This window comes from Odontesthes bonariensis, chromosome 13 (genome assembly GCF_027942865.1).
Source record: "Odontesthes bonariensis isolate fOdoBon6 chromosome 13, fOdoBon6.hap1, whole genome shotgun sequence".
Classification (NCBI taxonomy): Eukaryota; Metazoa; Chordata; class Actinopteri; order Atheriniformes; family Atherinopsidae; genus Odontesthes; species Odontesthes bonariensis.
In genome coordinates this window covers 11,534,661-11,558,141 of record NC_134518.1, presented here as the reverse complement: position 1 = coordinate 11,558,141, position 23,481 = coordinate 11,534,661, and the positions used below count along the sequence as shown (strand labels likewise).

Genomic DNA, 23,481 nt, shown 5'->3' with positions numbered 1-23,481 from the left:
TCTAAGAATAAAGCCAATTTATAACAAATACACAACAAAAATAATACAAATACACGTTGTGGCTACATGGTTGTATGCAAACATTCATGGATATATTACATATTTCCAAATATAAGGAAGTGAATTCAACTCCTGCATAGCAAAGAGACATTAAAATGAATATTCTACTGAAAACGCACTGTTAATGTTTCATTTCTACACCCGGTCTACGACCCTAAATAGAAGAAAAGTTGGGACGGTTTTGAAAACTTTTCCAGTGTGTGTTCCCAGAAACTCAGATCCCCTTAATCTGCAAACACTAGTAATTCTTTTATCCATGTACCTGACTTTTATTACCCCATCAGTCCGCTTTAATCAGAGTCACCTTAGACTGTCCCTCATTTAATGGATCAAATCTCCAGGTTCTGTTGGAGCTGAACATCTGCCCAGCTGCACTGGCCATGAGCCAGACCCTAAAATCCTACCAGTACCGGTACCTCTGCTCTCTGGACACATCCAGCTGTCTGCTCTCCTTCACTATTTGCAAGCAAAGACCCGTTATTTTACTCAGAGAATTATCTGTGTTTTCTGTCGTTGTAGTTTTTTTTTTTTTTTTTAAATAGTGTTATAGTATCTAGACAGAATAATTTCAGTCTAACTCTACGAAATGTGTGTCATTTTGACGTTACCGCATCACAGCGAATGGGACGTTTAAATGTACATACGCACGCACGTATCCGCCTTACGTGATGACGTCGTGTAGTAGGCTCTGCTATCATGGCAGCCGTAGGTTGACATCAAAACGATACTGAATATAAACTATTTAAAAGTTAGCGGAAAAGCCCCGGCACAATAACACAGAACACACTAACAGTTTTCAGATAGCACACACTTTAACACAAACCCGCCCGGTTAGGGGAACGGTAAGTTACCGAAGCAGTATTCACCTTTGCGATACCAAAGAGTGTGTGTGCGTGTGTGAGAGAGAGGGAGTGTGTGTGTGTGTCTCAGCATTTGCTGCTTCTTACTCGTCTGTTCCACGTTCTGCACATACTTCTGTTAGTTTGTCGCGCTAGCTATTCACCGGAAAAGTGTACGAGCCCTGTAGACAGCCTCCACTCCACTCCACCTACTCGTGTTAGCCAGTGCTACGACTGTAACCTGCTAACCGTTAACAGGTAACCTAGCTAGCCAAAGTGCTGCAGAAAACCTGAGCTAATGTTCAGAGCAGGCGGTGAAACACGTCCTGCATGTCATGATTACATGGCTTATTTTCCCAGTGTGTCTTGTGTCTTGTGCAACTTGTTATTCAGCAGTTAATGTGATTTGCTCCAGGTGAAAGGAAGCACAAACCGCTCAGGGAATTGGTTAGCTTTCCACAGTGTTTCTGTGACTTGATGGGGAGGCAAGTTGAATTCACTTTTTGAGATTTATGTTGCCAGCTAAATGCTCTTTCAGAAATTCTTGGGTGTCGGAATTATGAGTTCAAATCCCACCATTTAAATGGCAGGACAATTATCCACTCATTTCTGTAGTGGGGTGCAGATGTTCTCTGAAACATTTTCCCTACTGTCCTTGTTCTTTTTATGTGTTCCTTTCTGTCTCCTGGTTTGGTGGCAAAGTGGCACTATGCCCGCAGCCACTGTGGATCACAGCCAAAGAATATGTGAGGTGTGGGCCAACAACCTGGAGGAGGAGCTGAAGAGGATTCGACAGGTCATCCGAAAATACAACTACATTGCGATGGTGAGTGATGCCCAGAGGAGCCCTGAACATGCGGACACCTGCAGGTTTCCAGGTTTCACAATGACTTGCCCTCTTGCAGGACACAGAGTTTCCAGGTGTTGTAGCCAGACCGATCGGAGAGTTCAGAAGCAACGCTGACTATCAGTACCAGTTACTGCGCTGCAATGTGGATTTGCTGAAGATAATACAGCTGGGCCTCACATTTATGAATGAGCAAGGAGAATACCCTCCAGGAACTTCAACATGGCAGTTCAATTTTAAGTTTAACCTCACGTAAGACGGCTGTCCTGTCATTTTCATATGTGACATCTACATAACTAAATAATTAGTGATACAGCTAACATTAAATCAATGGTTTTAGCCATACAGCCAAAACGGCTCCGACTGTAATCATTTGCAAGGTTTGGGGATTTTATTTTATTTTTTTACCTTCACACTCTTTCAGCTAACTCTTTTGGAAACGTATTTATTGTTTCTACACCGAAGTGCCAGTTTTGAGCTTTAAAGGCCCCTTATTGTAGAGAGTGAAATGGAAATAATGTCAAAGCATCCAAAATGCTGAATTATCAGCGAAATTCATACATCCTCTGTTTGTTTTTTGTTTTTTTAAAGTTCTAAAAACAGTCACGCTCCCAGCAATGTGCCGACTGGCTCTCTGTGTTCACATATTTTAGGTTGAAATGTGAAAAAAAAATAATCTCACCTGAGAGATAAACAACCGACAACACACAATTTTATATATGTATATATAGTTTTCACTGTCAGTTACTGTTGTCTTATCTGCTTGATTTTTCTGTGAGGTTTAGAGAGTAATAGTGCGATTTGTGTTTGTTTTCCACATTAGAGAAGATATGTACGCACAGGACTCCATTGAGCTCTTGACCACTTCAGGGATTCAGTTCAAGAAGCACGAGGACGAAGGCATCGAGACACTTTACTTTGCAGAGCTGCTGATGACATCGGGCGTGGTGCTCTGTGATGGCGTCAAGTGGCTTTCTTTTCACAGGTATACGGTTTTGTTGATCAGGTGCTGTCATTTCTACTGGAATGTCTGCACATTGCAACTCTCGCAGAGGTGACAGCTCCATTTGCAACTTTGCTTTGATGTCAGTTAATGTGCGAGGATTTGATAAACGCAGTGTTTCAATCCTGCCATCACAAATGACTCTTAATGGCTCCTTCTTTGCACGAAAGCGCTTTAACCTGCATTTTTGGATGGCACAGTGGTGTCTGGAAGTGTTCCTGAGCCTGTGCAGTGATTTCCATGACAGGATCGTGTCTGTTTTCTTTTTTTGATGCAGTGCTGCCCGAAGATCACAAACATCCAAAATAGTTTTTCAGCTGCACTCAGAGATGTGTACAGATTCTCTGAATCTGTTGATATTACGGACTGTAGATGACCAAATATTCAATATCAAGTCTTCGCAATGGTACATTGAGCAACATTGTTCTGAAACTGCTTCACAACCTCTGCTTATCTTTACTTCTGAGAGACTCTTCCGCTCTCAGGTGCTCTTTTTAAACCCACTTATGCTACTGGCCTGTTGCCAGTTAACCTGATTAGTTGCTGCATGTTCCTCCAGCTGTTTCTTTTGAAACAACGCCCCCCCCCATCATCCCAACTTTTTAAAGACATGTCGCAGCTTTAAATTCAACACTTCTAACATTTGGTATTTTTCCCGTGTTCCGTAAATCTTTGGATTCTGTTCTCATCTACATCTCACACAGTGTCCTAGATTTTTATTTTTTTTGGAGTTGGGGGTTTTTAGGTCTGTGTCATACTCTTTAATGGAGGTTTTTTTCTGCTGCAGGTGTGTTGGAAAGTCTTCCCGAAGTGCTGTGAGCACTTTGATGCTGCTTTATGCTGTTCTTTTAAATGCCTTGTCTTTATGTAAAGCACATTGAGTTGCCTGTGGTATGAAATGCGCTATATAAATAAAGATGCCTTGCCTTGCCTTGCCTTTGATGAAAGCCCATGGGGGGCAAATATGTCAGTTTGATTAATGAATGAGGACACCGAGCAAGAGCAGTGTGTAGACTTTAGTATTTGACATCCAGCATTTTCATGTCAGCACAGACCAAACTTTACTGCTCTGCTGGGATGTTTAATGCTTTACTAGTGGCTGATCACATGATCATGACTGGCCACGGTGCAGCCACAGAAGTCTTTGATTATTTATCTTTTATTAATATTTAAACTCTGGAGCTTAGTGGACTGGTAAAGGCAGTTTCGGCCCTGCAAAAGTTGTAAAACTTCCGCATCTGTGTGCGTATGTCTGTCTTACAGTGGCTATGACTTTGGATACCTGATTAAGATTCTGTCCAACGCCAATCTGCCCGAGGAGGAGGTGGACTTCTTTGAGATTCTCCGCTTGTACTTCCCAGTCATTTACGATGTCAAGTACCTCATGAAGAGCTGTAAAAACCTGAAGGTACTTTAATAGATCTCACAGCAGGAAGCACGCGCACGTCTTGTTTTATTTAAAGGGTCTCGCATGGATTTCTTTTGTGGTCTTTTGTGGCTGTTTTCACACATGCGCTGCCGCCCTGAGTGTTCGAGATGCTTTCTTCTCGAGGGGCTGCATGTCATAATGCGCGTGTCCACCACATTTGGTCTTACAGATTTATCCAGCCAGCTAGAAAGTAACAAGTCTGACTGAGTGAAGCCGTTTGATAGGAAAGCAATTTGCATTTTAAACTTAAGCAATAATGACTCATTTTGTTTTCGGTGGTCCATGTTTCTACCGGCTGTCCTGGACCCGGCCATAACACTACCAGTCTCAGAAAGCTGCTTTCAGGCTTCTTTATACAACAAGTAATTCTGCAGAGAATTCAGGGCAAGCAAGTTGTACGTGTTGATAGCAGTTTCTGCCGGTCTGTGTGTGTTGACCTAATGTGTCCAAACGCAAATATCGTTGACAGCAACACAAAAAAAGAACTGCCGTCGTTACAGATAGGCTGCAGACTTTTGGCACCATGCCCGGCCTGCAGTGTGCTCTACCCAGGCTCAACTTTGGAGTGTTTCCAGGTTTGAGAATGCGTTTCAAAGCAGAGACTCTCCTTCTTTGACGCGCAGGTTTGAACAGAAAACTGCAGGGAACGTCCCGACTTAGTTTGGGAGGCGTTCTCTTGTATTGAGGAGAACTTTCTGTCAGTGCAGCCTTCAGGTTTTACTTTGACTGCAAGCATAAATTGGAGTTCCTAACTGTGTTTTGTGTTCAGGGCGGGCTTCAGGAAGTAGCTGAGCAGCTGGAGCTGGAGCGGATTGGACCACAGCATCAGGCCGGCTCTGACTCTTTACTCACAGGCATGGCTTTCTTCAAAATGAGAGAGGTAGGAGCCTCAAGGTAGAAAGTAGGTTGAGTCTGAATAAGGATCTTTTGCATAAAGTTCTTGATGGCAATCCTTCATGAACCCAGTCACATTTCAGTCAATGTGACTTAACTCTGAAATGAATGAGATGGTTGATTTTTGTCACTTTGTAAGTTTAAGATAATTAAGGAAGGTGTGAACTATGAACTTCTTCCTGGTTTCCATTTGTAGTCGAGTGTTTTTAAAAATGGAGTTTTCCCTCCCCTGTTCCCTTTTTAAGGAAAATACGTTCCACAGTGACGGCTTATTGCATGCACACCAAAGTACAAGTGGTAATACTCGCCTTGTTATTGTCCAAACCACTTTTAATGGCCATCCTAAGGCGTCACATTATCTCCCCTCACCTTCAGAACTGTTCAGTGTGCCGACAGGTAATCACATCTTAGCAAAGATTTCAGAGATTTAAAAGATAACGGCACGCAATCTGACATCGCCTGCCGAAAAAACCCTGGTTTTATGGTACTCTTTTCCAAATTGTTCAGTTTCGGGGGCCAAAGAATCTGCATTTGTCAAAATGCCGGTGTCTGTGTGCACAGATGAAGCGATCACATTTGAAAAGGCTTCGGTTCCATTTAGAGAGCAAAAGTTATTTTTAGTATAAGCTTGGTTGTTTGTATGCAGCCAGCATCCTCAAATCTAAAGATATCCAGCGTACAGTCGGCTATGAAAGAGAGGGACAATTATTAAACTGCATCATGTGGTCGTGGAAAAGTCTGCATCAAGCAAACAAAAACGACTGACGAGACCGTTTAAACTCCTACAACTGGGTCCCAGCGCGTTCTTACAAGCTGGAAGAACAGTGGTGAACCATCATCTTGGACGAAGAAATGCGGTTTAAAGAGAATCTGCAGTGATCATGATTAGAAATGAAAGTAAGAGCATTTCCACACGAGCAAGTGGGACTAAAGAAACGTGTAGCCTTTAGAAAACCTGACCTTAGCCAGTCCACACCTTAACTCACCTGGAGAATTCTTGACTGTTGTAAGAGTAGACGTTGTGCTGATGCCGTGTCGCCGTTTTTTTTTTTTTTTTTCTTTCCTAGTTTCAAAATAATTTCCTTTAGAGCAGAACAACTCATCACTTAGTGGATCAGATGTCGCTGCTCTGCTCCCAACGTGATGCCGTGAACAAGTGTTTTACATGAGCTCGTGTCTGTTCTCTGCGTCTTTTCTGCAATTCTTCCCACAGATGTTCTTCGAGGATCACATTGACGATGCGAAGTACTGCGGTCACTTGTACGGGCTCGGCTCGGGCTCCGCCTACGTCCAGAACGGAACGGGAAACGCTTACGAAGAGGAGGCCAACAAGCAGCAGTCGTGACACCGCTCCCCGTCTTTCCCATCTTGCTGCTCGCATCCACAATCGGCGCGGCGCCCCCGAGGCCCAGCTCCACGAACCGGATGACAAAAATAATGGGAGAACAACAAAAAAAAACAACGACTTACATTTGCATCATTTAGCAAGCTGTTTCTTATAGGCTCTGCTCACCTTAGACCAGTGAACATGACGGTCAGAAGAATCCCAACTGTCCTCACTCATGCCGCAGCTGCATGTGTGTGAGTTTAGTCTTTTATTCCTACGAGGCAGCGTAGACAGTGCGGTTGGTTCAGTTCAATTTAACATGCTTGAAAAGATGGGATTTTAGTTTTCCTAAAGTGTTCTGTAGAATGTTTTTGCACTTTAAAGCTCTAACCTGATTTTATAAGGAAGCTGAACATGTTTCTGGTGTGTGTCTTTCTCCTCTTCGTTGCCTTCTGTGTTCCCATTTTGTTTTGTTTTTTGTTTTTTTCACATTGCGAACATGTGAATCTTCACCATCACGACAGCAGCTCTCACCACGCTTAGCCTTAATAGCGGCACCCTTCTCTTTTAACCTTTTAATTTATTGTGCCGGTTGTGTAACATTGAGCAATTGCCCCATTCAACACTAAGACCTCACATCGGATGCCCCCCCTCCCCCCCAGACTGTCACTGAGCGTGTTTACCTGCACTTGGCTCTTTAAGTTTTGCTCTTTTGTTCCTATGAAAAAAATGTTTGTAATGGCCTGAATAAGCTGATCTCTCTGTGAGAACCACCGACCTGCATTCATGCTCTAAAATGCAGATGGAGAAAAAACGAGTTGTTTTGTTCCTTTACTGTAAGTTGCTGTTTTGCTCAGATAAGACGCATGCAAGGTTCTAAGTAGTATGTACCCAGCTGCATACTGATGCTTTTTGTTCTTTCTGTTCTATTGGAGGAACGAGGATTGTTTGTACATGTAAACACCCTCACTGACACAAGCGCGCACACACGGGCTGATGCATCAGCTCTCTACGTGGCGAAATGACCGACCCGCCAGAGTCGGAAACCATTAAAAACCGAGCTGCTCTGTTGAGAGTAATTTTCATTTTAATTGAAATTAAGGTTTTGTAAAGTTTTAGTGTTGTAATAAAAGAGATGAAGAACCTTTTACTTATTGGAACAACACCAATGCTCATCAACACGTCTTTTGTTTTTGTTTTTTTGGTCCCCCCCCCCATCCGTGGACGTCATGATCCTTTTGCTTTTCACTTCATTTAGGCTCCGTAGAACAGCCGCATGTACTAAAACATCCAAATAAATGCTGTGTTGTTGAGTAGTAGCCAGAACTCACATGAGTGTGTGTTGAAGTGTAGGTTCGCGACTTATATTAACCTCCCTCTGTGTCAGAAACTTGACAGCTGAAGCACTTCTCTCTGCAGCTGCTCTCCCACGCTGCAACGGAGTAAAAAGAAGAATATGCAATATAAAAGAGGAATGTTTTTAGATTTCTTTTGTAAATAAAGGCTTGAAATTTTTCTACCATCAAACGCTTTTGATCATTGCGTCTTTGTAACGACTCCGAAGCAATGAAAGGATGGAATGAGACGGAAGATGAGCTCATTTTATTCTCATAAGGCATCACAGCTGTACGTTACATGGCCTCACACCTACATGTCGTCTCTTGAGTCACACAGACGAGATAGAAAAATATATGTCGACATGAAGCTTATTTTAGACGAGCACACAAGTAACGTCCTGTAATGGTTTGATCATTTCCAGACCAGCACAGAATCCTCAGAGGGCGAAAGTAGGCTGTACAGAGCAGCAGTGGCAGACGCTTCTGTTTCATTGATTTTCAACCTCGGTGGTACAGCCACAACGTCCAGTTGTGAGATAGAAAAACATTCGCCAGTATCTGCCTTTTTGGATGGCCGACAGATCTGTAGCAGCAACGCGGAGGCTTGTTTTCGCAGGCAGCCAGCGTGCCGACCCTCCGGGGAGAAACAGTCAGTAAGCCTCTGGCCAGCAGTGTGATGTGGACTGGAGGCCACCAGACAGCAGCTGCATGTTTGGCAGGAGGGTGATGCATGCTGTCACAGCACGGGTGGAGCACCACCAGGTGTAGGAGTGTGACAGTCACAGTCTGAAGAGCCCTTGTTGAATGTAATTACTAATAATTGTTGTCTCTTTCTTTCATTATAACAAAGTGTGTTTGTGATGACATCCTGAGACGAGAGCATGCATCACTTAAACTTCCACAATATTCAACACGATGGCTGCGACCCCCCCCCCCCCATTTAAAAAAAAGAAATAAAAAAGGGCCAAAGGAATGTCAGTTACAGCATTTGAACACCTCTACTTATACATATTCAGGGTGCACACACTTGGCCAACAGCATTTACTTATGTGCCAAGCCAAAAAGAAAAAAAACTGCAGATTGAATGATACTGAGACATGAACTGTAACACATGAAAGCAGCTCAACAATTTAAAAAATGTCCAAAAGGTCGACTGCTCCGCTGCAGCTCTGTGCTTATTTACATTCAAATAAAAAGCAGATCGTTGGAATGCAATTTTCATTTCATTTCAGTCCACTTGACTTTCAGACAAAAGCGTTATAACAATAGCGGTAACAATTGACACCAGCATTCATTTCGGTCTCTCTGGTCTCTTTGTAATGTGAGGCATGGAAAGCTCTCGGGACCAGGATGCATCATGGGAAACGACGAGGATGTCACCACCACATCACGTTCTGATAGGCACAAACACAGAGGAGGGGGCAGCACAGACCTGCAGGATGAAACCAATAACACGGGATGTTGATTTGCTGATTCAGAATGTGGTTGTGAGGATAGTTGCTGTGACTGTAAACTTACTTTTCTGGTTTGAAGTTGTCAAATGTAACCACGGTTACGCCTCATTCTCTATGGTCAACACGGGGTTACTGGCACCTGAGAAACCCACAGATGGAATAAGATTCACCATTTAAGTAACAGAAAAACACACACACATATATATTTATATATATATAATATTTCTGAGCGAGACTGTCAAAGTGTTTATTTAACCATCAGCGGCAAATGCCAAAGTCAACACAATTTGACAAACACATAGTGTTTTTAGAGTGACAAGGTGATTCCCAAAGAGCGATTAGCTGAAATCACGTGTCAGCATGGTGTGCAGTACGTCCTTAAAATTGGAGGAAACTGGACAAGTGGAGGACAAAAGAAGGGACAGGCCTACAAAACTATCTACAGCAGAAGTAATATCATGAAGAAATATGAAAAAAAAATCCAGCAACAGATTAGTTGATCCATCCCTGAAGCCTCATCAGAAACGGTCTCCATGGAAGGGTGGCTGCCACAAAACCATTCTTAAGGAGGGGATACAGGGAGAAAAGGCAGAGCTGTGCCAAATGACACAAGAAGTGAAAATCAGTGGCAACAGGTCTTATGGAGGGATGGATCCTCCCCAGAGGCCGGACCTCAACATTATCGAAGCAGTGTGGGATCCTCCTGACAGAGAACGGAACAAAGGGCAGCCCACATCCAAAGAAGAGCTTTGGGATGTCCTTAAAGAAGTCTGGAGAACTGTTCCTGAAGACTACTTAAAGAAATGACAGAAAGCTCGTCTGAGAGGGTTCAGGCTGTGTTGGAGGATAAAGGTGCTCAGAGCAAACATTGACGTTCAAGCTTGTTAGAATTGCACAAACTCTAGTTTTGACTAATTAAACTCTATTTTCATTTATGTTGTCACACATTTCCACTGACGCACCTACGTCTTGTTTTTCTGGCAATGTATTGAGAAAAGTGGGGTGGCTCGTGTCTTTTGCACAGCACTGTACATGCATCATAAGCAGGGAGGGATTAAATGATCTTGCCCTTCTTGTCCTTTTCTGTTGCACTTTCACTCTCTGACCAGGAGGGCGTGCTGGTCAGCAGTCGACTCTGACTCTCTCTCAGCGGTTTGGAGGGGAACTGGCGGCCCTCTGCGGCACTAGAAGCACACAAACAGAACCAGAGATGTAAACACGAACTGGTGAGGCATTTTCCCCACACACTCCTTTTCTAATAAAACCATCCCAAGTAATGTCTCCTTAAACTGGACTTCCCAAAAAGAGCATTAAACATCTGCAGCTCATCCAGAACGCTGCTGCTAGAGTTTTAACCCGGACTAAGAGATCTGATCACATCACACCAGTTTTAAAATCTTTACTCTGGCTTCCAGTCAGTCACAGAATAGATTTTAAAAGCCTGCTGATGGTTTACAAATCCCAGAACGGTTTAGGCCCAAAATACATCTGTGATATGTTCAGAGAATATAAACCCAGCAGAGCTCTTAGATCCAAGGACTCAGGTCAGCTGGTCCAGTCCAGAGTCCAGGCTAAACACGGAGAAGCAGCATTTAGCTGTTATGCTGCAAACAAGTGGAACAAACTGCCAGTGGAGATTAAACTCTCACCAAATGGAGACATTTTTAAATCCAGGTTAAAAACATTTCTTTTCTCATGTGTCTATGCATGAAATCTGCACGATATCTTTGAATTTATCTGGACTGTTGCTTGTTTTTAAATTCATTTAAATTACTTTATTTGTTTCTCTTTATATTATTTTATGTATTTTCAATGCTTCTTACACTCCCTGCTGCAATGCTTTTATTTTATGTAAAGCACTTTGAATTGTTTTGTACATGAAATGTGCTGTACAAATAAATTTGATTTGATTTGATTTGATTTGATGAACCGTCAGCTTATGATTTGATTGCTGTAAAGTGATTTCCCGTAACACTTTCTTTTTCGGTGCGGGGCTTATGTTTGCATTTCTTTTTTATTGAACATGCATTTGCTTGTCATTGCTCACATCTTGCCGGCAGAGCTGGAGCCGGGTGGTGAGGAGGGCTGCTCGGGGTCCAGATTCACCAGGCAGGTTGGGAAAGAGCAGCCATCGCCTAAACTGAGGAGCCAGCAGAAAAGAAAGAAAAGGCAGGAAGACGAACAAAATGTAGCAGCACAGCGTTAGAGACAAGTCATCAAGTCAGGAAAATGCTCTTTATATTTGGTAACATTAATCACCAGAAAGCTCCGGGTTATGTCAGAACAGTGAGGCTGAAGCAGCGGAGCGCCTGAGTGTGATTCCTAACATTTGTGTTTAATATTTCATTTATGACACAAATGACTTTGTTTGCATCATCAAAAAGTCATTTGCTCCTGCTTTAATGACACTTTCATAAAGAGGAAACTCTTGCATTCAGCAAACATTTCACTGTAGGCAGCTGCTTTTCAGACGGTGGAGCAGAAGTGGCATCAGCTGTCCTATCCATCAAACCTGTACGTTCAGATGAAAAATGAAGTCTGGAGTTTTTGTTTTAATCATTTGGCTCTAACTGCAAAAAAAAGGGGAAAAAAGCCTCTCTATATAATGTTATTCATCCTGTCAGCAGGAATCAGTGGTAATGTAGAGCTGGAGCTTCTGCGTTGGTTCACAGTGGTGATGTTGCTGTTACGTAGCAGCAGCGCTCCTGTGCTCCTCTGAGACTTTCTGTCTTTTGATTCCACTTTGTTTCAGTAAGTGGCAGAGCTCACTAATCCCCCGAGCCGAAACACTGACTCCATTCACTAAAAACTGCTTTGGCAGGCTGAGCTCGATTATATTAGAAAAGGACTAAATTGCTTTGTTTGAACATTGATTAACTCCGATGCTGCCTCCCTTGATTTTGGGTGACTGCTTAACGTGGTTTTATTGGAAACAAATGGATGCTTTAAAACCTGTGGGCACCAAATAACAGCCCGCAGTGTGTCGTCGCCTCTTAGAGACTGATTATTTTTATGTATACAGATGTTGCTATCGATGCAAGGAGACTGCGAGTCACGTGAGAGAGAGAGAAAATGACCCCCTCTTTCAATTTTAGGATATTACGTATCAGGACATGAAAAATAGAAACATCTGGTTCCCACCTGATGATTGTCTGTTTTGTCTAATTTTTCATTTGGCTCCGTGAAGTGCTTTCCAGAACTAACGTGACTCAGCAGCTTGTAGACCCACTTTTAGCAGCAGCAACTTAAGTCACTCGCGTCTTTGTAGAGGAATTCTGAACCAACTTTTCTTTATGTTACTTCGGTTAATTGAGGTTTGCACATCTCTCTCTGCCCACCACAATATTTCAATCCGGTTGAGCTCTTTGACTGAGTCTGCCAAAAAACTTCTGCTTTTATAAAGGTGCTTACACTTGTTGATGAGCAATTTATCCAGTCCATTTAATAAGCAGCACCTGGTTGCCACTCACCCTCCTAATTCCTGTCTAAACGCTAATGACGTATTCAGTTTTTTTGGTTCGGTTTTTTGTTGAATAGATAATGACACAGTGTAACATACTGTTCATCTGAAGTTATATTCACCTTATGTTGTGTCTTTTTCACATTACTATCGATATGTGTGCGTTACACACCTCACAGATTTTTGATTTGTGAAATAAAATGCGCACCATGATCACTGTTCGTCACTACCGGAAAAAGAGAAGTACGATGAGACTCTGATTTACTAATTAGAAGACAAAAAAATTGTTAAGACCAAAGTGCCATAGACTCCTCGCAGACTTAAAGCACAAACTTCATTTTAAGCTGAAAACAGAATCTTCAGTCAGCTTCTTTTAAACGCTGTCTTGCTTTATCTGATCCTTGGTTATGATGTCACAGATCACACAGTCAGTTGGCTGCAGAGAAAGACTTTACAGGGCTCTAAAAGAGTTAAATGCTGCTCCTAAGGATTATATGATAACAATCTTTTATTTACTCAATCACACCTGTTATCCTTTGAACGCCTTTTATGGCTCATCTTACCTAGAGAAAACAGGAAGAGGCCAGTATTTCACTTCATCACCAAAGACCTGGCGGAAGTTCTTACTGAAGCCCAGACTGAAGCCGTTCTTGTCTGGGCCGTGACGAAACACCGGAGCACGCACTGCCTCTGAAATAACAGACACGGAGAGAGGAGTCAGCCTGCTGTTCAGATGAATAAACATGGCACTCCCTGCTCAGACGTTAAACAATCTGTTATTCAAACTGATGACAGGAGCTCATTCAGACAACAGATCCGACAGGAGCCCTTCCCGCTGCACCACGGCATCAATGGAATAACTCTGAATCAAAGTGTCTTTGTTGTGCACATCTCGCACTGTTCCACCAGGTGTGACTTCTCCCTCTGAACAGCATATCAGTGTCTGTTTCTAAGCTGCTTACTGCTCCGAGCTTTGTGTCTTTGCATTACACTGTAACATACTCCTCTGGATAATCCATTCTCCTCGACGCACACAGACAAAGTGTGCCACTGTGCGCTCATAATGAGAAACCGCTCGGACTGATGGCGGTCCAGAGAGGCTCATCAAGTCTCTGCGCCGACGGGGACGGCGGTGGGGCGAAAAAGAGAAGAAGCAAAAAAAGCACTGAAACGTCGCTCGTCTTTGGTGCAGAGACGGCTGTGAGCAGACTGAAACGCATAAAACACGTGTACACACGCAGAAAGACTCCTACCGAGGGTGGATCTGTTCTTACAGACGAGCCAGCAGTGGTAGATGAACAGTGCGGCGAGGCTGAAGGAAAACATGGAGGCTGAGAAGAAGAGGAACAGGATGTGGAACTTCGCCTGAGTGTCCGGGAGGCCTTTCTGAGGGGAAAAACAGCACATTACCACAGCTACACTGGTACAGATGTATCTGCTGGGGGCTGGGCGCGATCTATAGCAAATAACTATATCATAGGGGATGCTCAGTGAAGTGGAATGCAAAAGTTCAGGCACCCCCAATCAAAATGTATGCCTGTGAAAAGCTCTGCAGGTGAAAGACTGTAAGTTTCACGGTATCGAAAAAGCAAAAAGGGAAAAGGAGCTGAAGCAATAGTTTAGACTGTAAAGGTCAAAGTTTAGACATGAGGGGGAAGGTACGTGTATTTTGTTTCTCCAGCTGTATTCTGATGGGGTACAAGTACAGTACCATGAAAATCAGTACCTCTTGAAGTCCTTGACTGTTTCTTTAGAGGAACAATTCTGCAGTCCAACAGACAAAAAAATACTTTCTTGGGGGGCAGAATCATACCCTTAATTTCATAGACAAAAATCAAACACTTTTATTCCATCTATCCATTTTCTAAACCCACTTCAACCCGTACAGGGCTGTGGGGGAGCTGGAGATCCTCCCTCCTGTGATCAGGCTAAAAGCAGGATACTCCCTGGACAAGTTTCCAGTCTGTCACCTGCATGCTCGCAACTCTGTTGAATTTAGAATTCCCATTTAGGATGTCATGCGTGTTTCTGGACTGTGGGAGCTAAAGCACCGGGAGAAAACCCCAGACTCTAACCGGTAACCTTCCAGTTTTAAGATGACAACGACACCATTATGAGGCAATGGGTACCCAGACTTTTGCATGCCACAGTAAATAGCGTCTACTTTAGTGTCACTAACTATCTGGTTGGCTCATACCAGGTATTCTCTCAGTCGGAAATGTGCTCTACCTCCAGCCTTGTGAAAAGATCAAATAACACCACATTTGTAAAACAGTCATGCGGGTTGTGAAAATTGCAATGTCACAATTACAACTAGAGGTTTGCGATGTGCTCGATTAGCATGTACTTACTGTCCAAAACTTAATGAAATACTGAAGATCTGTCGCAGTTATAAAAAGGCAGTAAAGTAGCGAGTATGTCAGGAACAGCATGAAAAACTTGTAGTTTGAGAATCCCACACAGTTGTTCACCCTGCAAAAACAATGACAAGCAGGTTGGTGGTGGAAAATGGACCCTTCGACGTTTGTTTTCATGTTCTAAAGACGCAGATTTTCTACATAACATAGTGAAGCAGGTTAACAGAAAGACAGTAAAAAGGTTGGTCGGTAGTTTTTATATCAGTCTGTCGGGTAATATGAAGCATACTTCAAGTCATTACTTTTTCACCCAGACAATATTTCTGCTCATTCTTCTGATTTTTTTGTGGGTTATCAGGAAAGTGACCCAACAGTGTAACTTTGCCCCGACTTGATTTTGCAGGTACTTCTCATTGTGTTCACAGACATTTTTTGGGATCCAGCGCCCATCACAGTGATGATTTGTGGGCTCCTCAAAGCATTTTCAATGACAGATTTTCCTCTTTCGTTACAGTTCTTATACAATGGAACAGATTTACAAACTCTTTCGTCTTTAGGTTTGTGTCATGTTTGTTTTCTTCACTCTTTTTCCTACACAGTAATGTCTTAAGTTTAAATTCCTCAGTCAGCTCCACAATATGTTATGAATTAGCCACAAATGCCTGTAAAAAGGGAGGAAGAGTCAGACTCTAATCAACAGACCCGTATGAACACACTGTTGCAAGAGATTGACAGTTAAAGCTTCATTCTGATCAACTTTTTCCACAGTAATCAAACTTTTCTACATCCTTCCCACTCGCAAAAGGAAGGCGGCTCAATCAGCAAATAATTAGGATTAGGAATAAAAAGTACATGGTTAGGGTTAGGTTTAATGTGCATGTTATAAAACATCCTAAATAGTTTACGAAAAGTCAGAAATGGTGTTAGGCCTTATATATTTTACCATTCATGCATAACAATTCCTGTCATGTGTCCACAAACAGCAGCCTTGGGATACATTACCATTACAAATTACCACCATGGATTTTGACTCTATAACTTAATTAAGTGGACAAGCCAACTTATAGCATGGTCTCTTATAAATCCGGGCTTAATTATTGTTGAAAGCCTCTACAAATACAAAAGCAGCATCCTGAATAATATTACTTTATGACCCTATGAAAAATGATTGATTATTCCTCATGTGAACAAAATTCATGGTTCAAAGAGAGCAGACAAACAGATCATGTTTACTTAAAATCAGATCTGTTTTGTCTCCCTCTGCTGCCAAAATCTGTCCTCTGACAGATTAGAGTATCAGATTCTGCCCACTGAAGAAGCCATCTGTGTATATCTGTGACGGCAGAACCTTGTTAAACCGAATGGAACTGGGCAGCGTGGTGCAATGTTGGCCTCGTTGAATTACAGAACAATAAACTTGAATCTGTTTGGGGTTTATGAAAAGCAGATCGTATAACCATTAAAACACACCGACACTATTTGAGTGCAATGGCTCACTGATACAGCGTCACCGGTGGGAAAAAAGAAAAAAGAATTTGTCTCGTGTGTTTAACAAAAGAGCATCTCTACATACCAGGGGCAGTGGTGATCCATCTTCAGGATGCACCTGGAACGCAGCAGGGTCAGACATGAATGTAATTAGATTTTATTCTGTCTGTCAGTATGCAATATACTGTGTGGTCTGTTCTCTGTGGGTGCAGGAGCAGGGAGTCATACTTATCGCAGGCTGAACAATGGTGACATCGATCAGGCTTCAGCAGCTGGCAGCGGTCACAGAAACGGATTGCTGAGGAGACACAGCCAATTCAATCACACAGCAGCCTCTCCTAACTCTTGACCACAGAGTAAAGCCAGGCGGAGGCTCAAATGAGCCGGTCTAGACTGTTCCAGCTGCTCTGCATCATGTACAGTGCTGTGCTGTACCTCCAGAGTTGGTGCGGGTGTAGATGGGCAGATCCTTGGCTATCCTCCTCAGGATCTCCTGCTGGGACTCTCCTCGATCTTCACGCTCCAGCAGCTCTTTGTCAGAGTGAGACAGGTAAAACTAAGTAGGGCAGAGGCAAAGGCAAACAACAGCTGTGATTTACCAGGATTTATCAGGACTGTATCTTTGCAATTGTCAGAAGAAATTCAATTATATTCTGCTAGATAAGCTAAGTGCTGTGTGAGAGTCAGTGATGCAGCCTGTTATTGGGAATTGCACAGAGCTGCGATATTACTTTCAGCCGTGAGGCAGTTTATGATTGAAGGCTGAAAACAAATAACTAAGATGATACCAAACAGCACAGCACACACACAGAATTTATTACAATCACCAAAACCTCCAGTGATCCATGGATAACATCTCATAAGGGAGGCCTCTCATATGAGGTTATCAGCGTCCGCATGTGGGCTTCAGCTGAGAGGCTACTGAACTGCAGAGGAATCCTCTCTAAGATGTATGCATGCGTTCGGCCTGCAGAGCGGAAGCGCTGTGGTCAGGATCAAGCCCATTAAAGTGCAGCTTCAGGCACTTCCACTTGAGTGTTATTAGTCTAAATGCAGCATTCAATCACACGGGGAAGCTGTAACCTGCATCTTCGCTTCCCGCTGTGCTTCATCATTCATCCCACACTGCGTCAGAGTCAGACTCACCTCCTTCAGGGGGTTCATAGGCTTGGTGAAGATGGTTTGCCAGTACGCCCACACAAACATGATGAAAATGACATGGTACACCAGCAAGTACACGACTGCAAGCAAAAAAGCACACACAGCATCGTTGTCAGTTGTCAGCGGTGTGTGACTGAGCACTTATTCCCAGTTTGCAGCTTGACTGAATATCAGTAATGTTAGTGCGACTGATTGTCACTCCTTTTCTTTCCAAAAGAAAATTAATAATGGATTGAAATCAGCACTGAAAAACCAATCAAACCAAATGCACAATTGGACAAACTCAGCATTGATATAAACATGACTTCAGAATATTGAACCTTTAAAAGGGCCTCAGGTTTTCTGCTGAGGTTGATTTGAATCTATTACAGTAAATAAACTTTAGTAGTGCGACAGTGAAAGACTTAATGGATTTATCCACAGTTGCAGACGTTTCTGACCATGACAAAGAAGTTCACATCTTATGTTCTAATTCTCGTTTTGAGTTACAACAAAGTAATGTTTCTAGTTAACTGTATTTTCCACAGAATAGTGACACTCTCGCAGTGAAAAAGCTAAAATCTTGATTTTATTGCCATGGACGGATTATAATCCTATGGAGCCCAAGGTACTACCTTGTAAAAGGGCCCCCTAATCAAACAAAAGGCTCCCAGACTGAAAAGAGATGACAAGTAAGTACAAATAAAACAGATGTGTCTCTAGTCTATTTGTGGCTGCATGTTGTATGTCGCTGTAACAGGTGCTGCATCCAGTAAGGTTTGTTTTAAACAGTTTAATGTTTATTTTTTATTCTTTTTTTTTTTTCTTACTTCATTTTTGCTGGTTTCCATCTTTTACTGGTAATTTTTTTAATCTCTTTGAAATCATATCCAGTCTAATGACTGTTTGGTGGCGTACTATGTTTCTTTATAGTTGTCTGAGGTGAGTCTTTGTGGCAGTTTTGGGAACTTTGTAGATGTAATTTTGCATTGTCTTGACCCCACTTTTGATGATTTGATTAACTAACGCAAAAGTATTAAAGGGACGTTTCATTTTTTTATAGTCGGATGACATGAAGCACTTACTCAGTCAGTGTCTTACCTACAGTAGACAGCGGTCAGAGCACTCTCAGTTTGAAGAATCAGGGAGGATTAGAGGCCAGAGACTCAGACCTCAAATGTTTCATAGCGTTTCAAGCGAACGCTTATGCATCAGATAGATATTCACTTTTTCACTATTGTCTTCACCGATGAACATCCATGTTGATGCACATTATTTACACGCACAGTGGCTGTGCAATGTTGTGTGACATCCTCCCGCTGTCTAAATCAAGTAAGACACTGAGCATGTTTACGTGACATGTTAATGTGATAGAAGCTCTCAAAACTGGACGAAAACACCAAGATAATTCAGCTGGGATCTGAATCACTCCCGAGTGTATACGCGAATGCACTTAGGTACACCGCAAATTTCCATCTTTTTGCATTTTTCCTGTAAAAACACTTGTGTTACTGTATTTTAATACGGCCGAATTCCTAAATTTCCTATTTTTTTCTTTTGTCAGACAGATACAGGCGTCAGAAATTGTGACTGTTAGACTAAATGTTAACTCACAGTCGCTGAAAGATTGTAAAGATTGTCGCTCTTCTCTATTAAACTTCTAATATTACATTTACAGTGTCATCAGGCAGCCCAATAACCATTCAAGTAACTTTAAGACAATGTCTGTGGAGTGAATTTGACTACATTTACACAAGTATCTCCCACAGAGAAAGTTAAAAACTGCAGAATATCTTGAATGCTTTTTCATATAGTCCGCAGCAACCCTTTTTACTCTTTGGGACCACGGGCTCGTGCCTTTTAATCTTACTCAGTAATCCATTCAGTGTTAGCATGCTAACATTTGCTAATTAGCGTTACACACAGCTCAGGCTAACGGCCCATCATTAGTTTAGCAAGGTCATAAATCAAACAAAGAAAAACAGGTGGTATTTGACCCTTTGTAGACTCTTATAAGAAAAAGCTAAGAGATCACTAAAGCAAGAGGGATCTATCCTCTGAGGATTATGAATGCAGATACAAAATTTCATGTTTATCCATCCAGTATTTGTGCAGGTTTTTTTCAGTGAGAGCTAATAAATCTCATCAGCATCTTTAAAGCCAGCACGGCTAAAAGTGAAAGATGCTTGTCTTTCTTTTCAACTCGTCTCCACACTGAGCAAAAACCTTGCCCGTAATTCAGAGTTAAAGTCAAAATCACATGACACACTTCTAGCTGATCCAAGCTGATTATAGCGTGTTGATGGGGGCTGAAGGCTGCTGAGCTGCTGTGCCTGCTCTGGCCTACAAACTCAGCACAACATCTAACAGATACAAAGCAGCTGAAGATGCTAACGACTCCTATGGTTGTTCAACAGCGTTATAAAACACTTACCCTTTTCTCCGGTGTCTTCAATGGACTCTGAAAAATGAAGCATTAAAAAACACAGTCAGGCATGTGTTCAATAACAGAATGCAACACACATGGAGTTTATTTTCCCGCCAAATCCTTTCCCCGACAACAAAACAAATTTGGTGTATTTGTATGTGACTTATAGCATGTTTGACTGAAAAGTCACAGTCTGACTTCCGAACTGAAAAATGTTGACTTGGTAGACCCTTTATTCCTGATTCCAATACCACACGTGTCACAAAATCAATGCAGCATGCTGGTCAGTTTGGTTCTTTTGCTGTGCATTGACAAAAGATGTGTGTGTGTGTTTGGGGGGGGGGGGATACGCTGGATCTTCCAACTGTTAAAAAAAAAAAAACTGTACAAATATACACTTAGTGGAGATCTGCTTTTAGATTGGCTGACTCTGTTTTCATATTTGTACCAATATGATCGCATTGGGGATATCATCCGTCTTCAGCAATTACCCTGTGAAAAAGAAGTAAACACACGTGGAAATGAGAAAAGGTGAGCCGAGGAGCTGAGTCAAGGCATGCAGCCAAAAATGGTGTGCATGCTGCCTTGCCAGCATAAAAGCCCCAGAGTCCGACGGTGTGTGTGCTTGTGTGTGTGTGTGTGTGTGTGTGTGTGACAGAGACAGAGATTAAGGGCATGTGCAAGGATGTATATTAATGTGTTTGCAAAAAGCATTGAACACCAGCGCTACCTTTTCCTCTCTGCATCCTCAGCGTGCTTTTTCCACCAACTTTGACACCAAACACCTTTAACACTGGTGAAAAGAGGACCAGTTGTTGAAGGGGGGGTCTGCTGTTCGGTGCTTTAAGAGGAAGTGGGTCAACTTCAGATTGCTAGGGGTGAATTATGTAAGGCAGACAATGGGATTAACTGAGCTGAGAAGTATCAGCTGATGATACTTTCACACAGACTCTGTGTCTGTCTGCTTCTGCTGGGGGCCCAAGCTGCTGCTGCTTTTGTCCGACCGTCCCATGTGACCTGAGTGCATCACAGTTTCCCTCTTGTTCGACCCCCCTGTGGGGCAAAAACAAGCCGCAAACATTTCTATTTTGTGTTACCTTGCAGCTATCATTAATCTGCAATAACATCTCATGGATGGCAGGTGACCTGCAACTCTAGAAAGGGTTCACCCTGGGACAGATGCTGGCTGGCCCCGCTGTGACATGACATGACACGCTGATTCCTCACCAATCAGCACACACTGTGCCAGTGCAGGCACTTTCAGATGGAGCTGGATTGCACGCCTGGCTATATTTGTAGAAGATCGGATTTAGGGAGCAAACCACTCGAACATCAAACCCCTCCCGTTTGGTCCCATTAAAGCTTCTACATTTCATCCCCTTTTTTTGTCAGAGGAGACTTTCCTTTCAAGTGGTCTGACATGCTGCCAAATGGAGCGCAAGAGCAGGCTGCCGAGACTCCTCTGAGAGATCCTAGAAACCATTACTATCCAGGTCAACTCTGTTCACTGAGTGGGGGCCTGCTGGCTGTGACACCATCCGATGCTGAGCAGTCAGGAGCCACAGATAATGCTGTTTGTGTTTTGGTGGTAGTGGACATGAATTCACAAACATCGAATCTGGGCGAGCACATGAGCTATTACAGTAAGACTTTAAGCTACCGCTGATTGAGTGGCAGTGGTGGAATCAGATGGTCTAATCCCTATCTTACATCCTTTGATAGTGCATATGTCATGAAAATTCACTTAAAGATCCCCATAATAACAGCAGGCTTCCCGACCCTTCCATTGTTGGATGGGTTGTGCTTTGAAAACACCCGACAACGGTTTTGCAGATATATATAAATGCAAAACTGTCACTTCTTTTTAGCAATACTGACAAACTGCTCTGGTGTTTTTGTCATGTGACTGTCCACACACTGCGTAAACAACAAGCCATTACTCTGCATTCAAGAGAGAAAGAAATACAATCAGCCTGGTCAGTAAACGGTAATGAAACAAGTCTGTATCTCCACACACGCAACTGACTGGTCACTTGCGTTTCCCCCTCTCTTTCTTATCTCTCACACACTCACACACGCCTCCTCTAATCCATAGTACGCAGCCGGCTCTTACCTATGCAAAGCTGGAAAACATAGGCGTAGTAGGACCAAGCCACTATGAGAGCGATGAACAGGACCGGGATCCAGTACAAAACTCTCCAACAGCCCCACTTGATACTACGCGAGCCCGACGGTGCCATAGTCTAGAAGCGGATCATTTCCCGTGCGCATTCGTGTGCTGCTCCTCCTCCCTTCCTCTCCCCGAGTGTGCTCACGTATGTGTGCGCGCGTGTCTTCTAGTAGTCTGTCACTGCATCGTAGCTCCGAGTCTGATCAGCCTCGTCGGGAGCTCGGATGCAACATCCCAACCAGCCTCCCACCCCCGACTCTGATGCTGCCTCTTCCGCCGCCGCCGCCGCTGCTGCACCGCGCTCCCCTCTGATCGTCCCGCGCCGCCGCTGGCGCAGACCACAACACAGTATCAGACAGCTCGCGCACACATACACAGACATAAACGCACGCACACGCGCTCAGACATAAGACCCAGAGTCAGCGCCGCCCCTGCTGCCTCCCCACAGGTTGCCATGACGTCCGCGAGATGCTGCAAGCCTGGCACATTTTTGCCTGCGCGCGCAGGAGATGGGTTCAATAAGTTCGAATTCGCGTCTGCTGAATACGCACACACGCACACACACCCACACGCGTGTGTTATGAGCATAAGCCTGCACATATGGGGTCACTGCAGTGGTCAGTGGTCTCACTAGGAGAGATGTTAGCTCCCATCATGCTCAGCGATTTGTCTGTTTAACATTCCTTTACACGATTCCTTGCACCTAATTACCAAGCTGTGTAGGTGGAGATTTCCATGATTCCCCTGCTGCACATCCTCAGTATCTGAACTTGCAAAATATTTTGCGATCCAGAAAATGCAGGACCCCCCCCCCCCCCCGCGCCCCTGCCTGGCTGCACTTTTGCAATCGCTGTACAAGAATCATTTCTAATATAAGATTGCAAAGCTCTATATGTTTTTCTTTCTTTATTTCCCCTTTGAATGCTGTTTCATGGCACTTTGGCTCCCTTTGCCAATATTGTGAGTGGGTGACAGGCTGCAGCAAACTGACAATCTGCACCACAATCTGCACATCTCAGTCTCATTAAAAGCTGAGGTTGCTGTAACATATGCGCACTCCACTAGCTATGATGCTTTACTAAAAACATGTGAGCAAAATACTCCAGGTGTTCAGAATGTATGGAGAGAGGGAATGGCATACAGTACTGAGAAAAAATCTTGAGCTACTCTTCATTTCTTGATATATTGCCAGGAGGAAATGGTGCAGCATTCTATTGAAATATGTGCAAACATCAATAGAAATGCAGA

The 23,481-nt window shown here is 43.2% G+C and overlaps 2 protein-coding genes across 4 annotated transcripts; one reads left to right on the top strand and one right to left on the bottom strand.

Annotated features, from left to right (window-relative positions):
• Window positions 1–733: 733 nt before the first annotated feature.
• On the top strand, window positions 734–7,255 carry cnot7 (CCR4-NOT transcription complex, subunit 7). 2 transcript variants are annotated; one of them, XM_075480958.1, is made up of 7 exons: window positions 734–902; window positions 1,602–1,725; window positions 1,805–1,998; window positions 2,570–2,731; window positions 4,013–4,157; window positions 4,948–5,058; window positions 6,286–7,255. In XM_075480958.1, exons 2-7 carry the CDS (start codon window positions 1,609–1,611, stop codon window positions 6,415–6,417), a joined length of 861 nt encoding a protein of 286 aa, XP_075337073.1. In that variant the 5' UTR covers window positions 734–902; window positions 1,602–1,608; the 3' UTR covers window positions 6,418–7,255. The 2 variants fall into 2 exon arrangements, with proteins under 2 accessions (XP_075337073.1, XP_075337074.1); XM_075480959.1 differs by lacking the exon at window positions 734–902 and adding an exon at window positions 913–1,157.
• A 731-nt stretch (window positions 7,256–7,986) lies between these two features.
• On the bottom strand, window positions 7,987–22,605 carry zdhhc2 (zDHHC palmitoyltransferase 2). 2 transcript variants are annotated; one of them, XM_075480957.1, is made up of 13 exons: window positions 22,177–22,603; window positions 20,070–20,096; window positions 17,642–17,736; window positions 16,931–17,051; window positions 16,724–16,793; window positions 16,581–16,613; window positions 15,002–15,122; window positions 13,904–14,036; window positions 13,214–13,340; window positions 11,238–11,330; window positions 10,259–10,374; window positions 9,255–9,329; window positions 7,987–9,168 (listed from the first exon to the last, which is right to left on the bottom strand). In XM_075480957.1, the coding sequence occupies exons 1-12, from the start codon at window positions 22,301–22,303 to the stop codon at window positions 9,289–9,291; spliced, it is 1,104 nt and encodes a 367-aa protein (XP_075337072.1). In that variant the 5' UTR covers window positions 22,304–22,603; the 3' UTR covers window positions 7,987–9,168; window positions 9,255–9,288. The 2 variants fall into 2 exon arrangements, with proteins under 2 accessions (XP_075337072.1, XP_075337071.1); XM_075480956.1 differs by lacking the exons at window positions 7,987–9,168; window positions 9,255–9,329; window positions 10,259–10,374 and adding an exon at window positions 14,848–14,886 and having other exon boundaries at window positions 11,167–11,330; window positions 22,177–22,605.
• Between the last annotated feature and the right edge of the window lie 876 nt (window positions 22,606–23,481).

Bases quoted from the DNA above. Each gene is read 5' to 3' on its own strand.
- cnot7 (XM_075480958.1), top strand. From the start codon at position 1,609: ATGCCCGCAGCCACTGTGGATCACAGCCAAAGAATATGTGAGGTGTGG. The intron at 1,726-1,804 runs GTGAGTGATGCC...GCCCTCTTGCAG, and splicing joins AATACAACTACATTGCGATG to GACACAGAGTTTCCAGGTGT. The intron at 5,059-6,285 runs GTAGGAGCCTCA...TTCTTCCCACAG, and splicing joins CTTTCTTCAAAATGAGAGAG to ATGTTCTTCGAGGATCACAT.
- zdhhc2 (XM_075480957.1), bottom strand. From the start codon at position 22,303: ATGGCACCGTCGGGCTCGCGTAGTATCAAGTGGGGCTGTTGGAGAGTT. The intron at 17,737-20,069 runs GTAAGTGTTTTA...TTTTGCTTGCAG, and splicing joins TGAAGACACCGGAGAAAAGG to TCGTGTACTTGCTGGTGTAC. The intron at 11,331-13,213 runs GTAAGATGAGCC...CTGGCTCCTCAG, and splicing joins CCTCTTCCTGTTTTCTCTAG to TTTAGGCGATGGCTGCTCTT.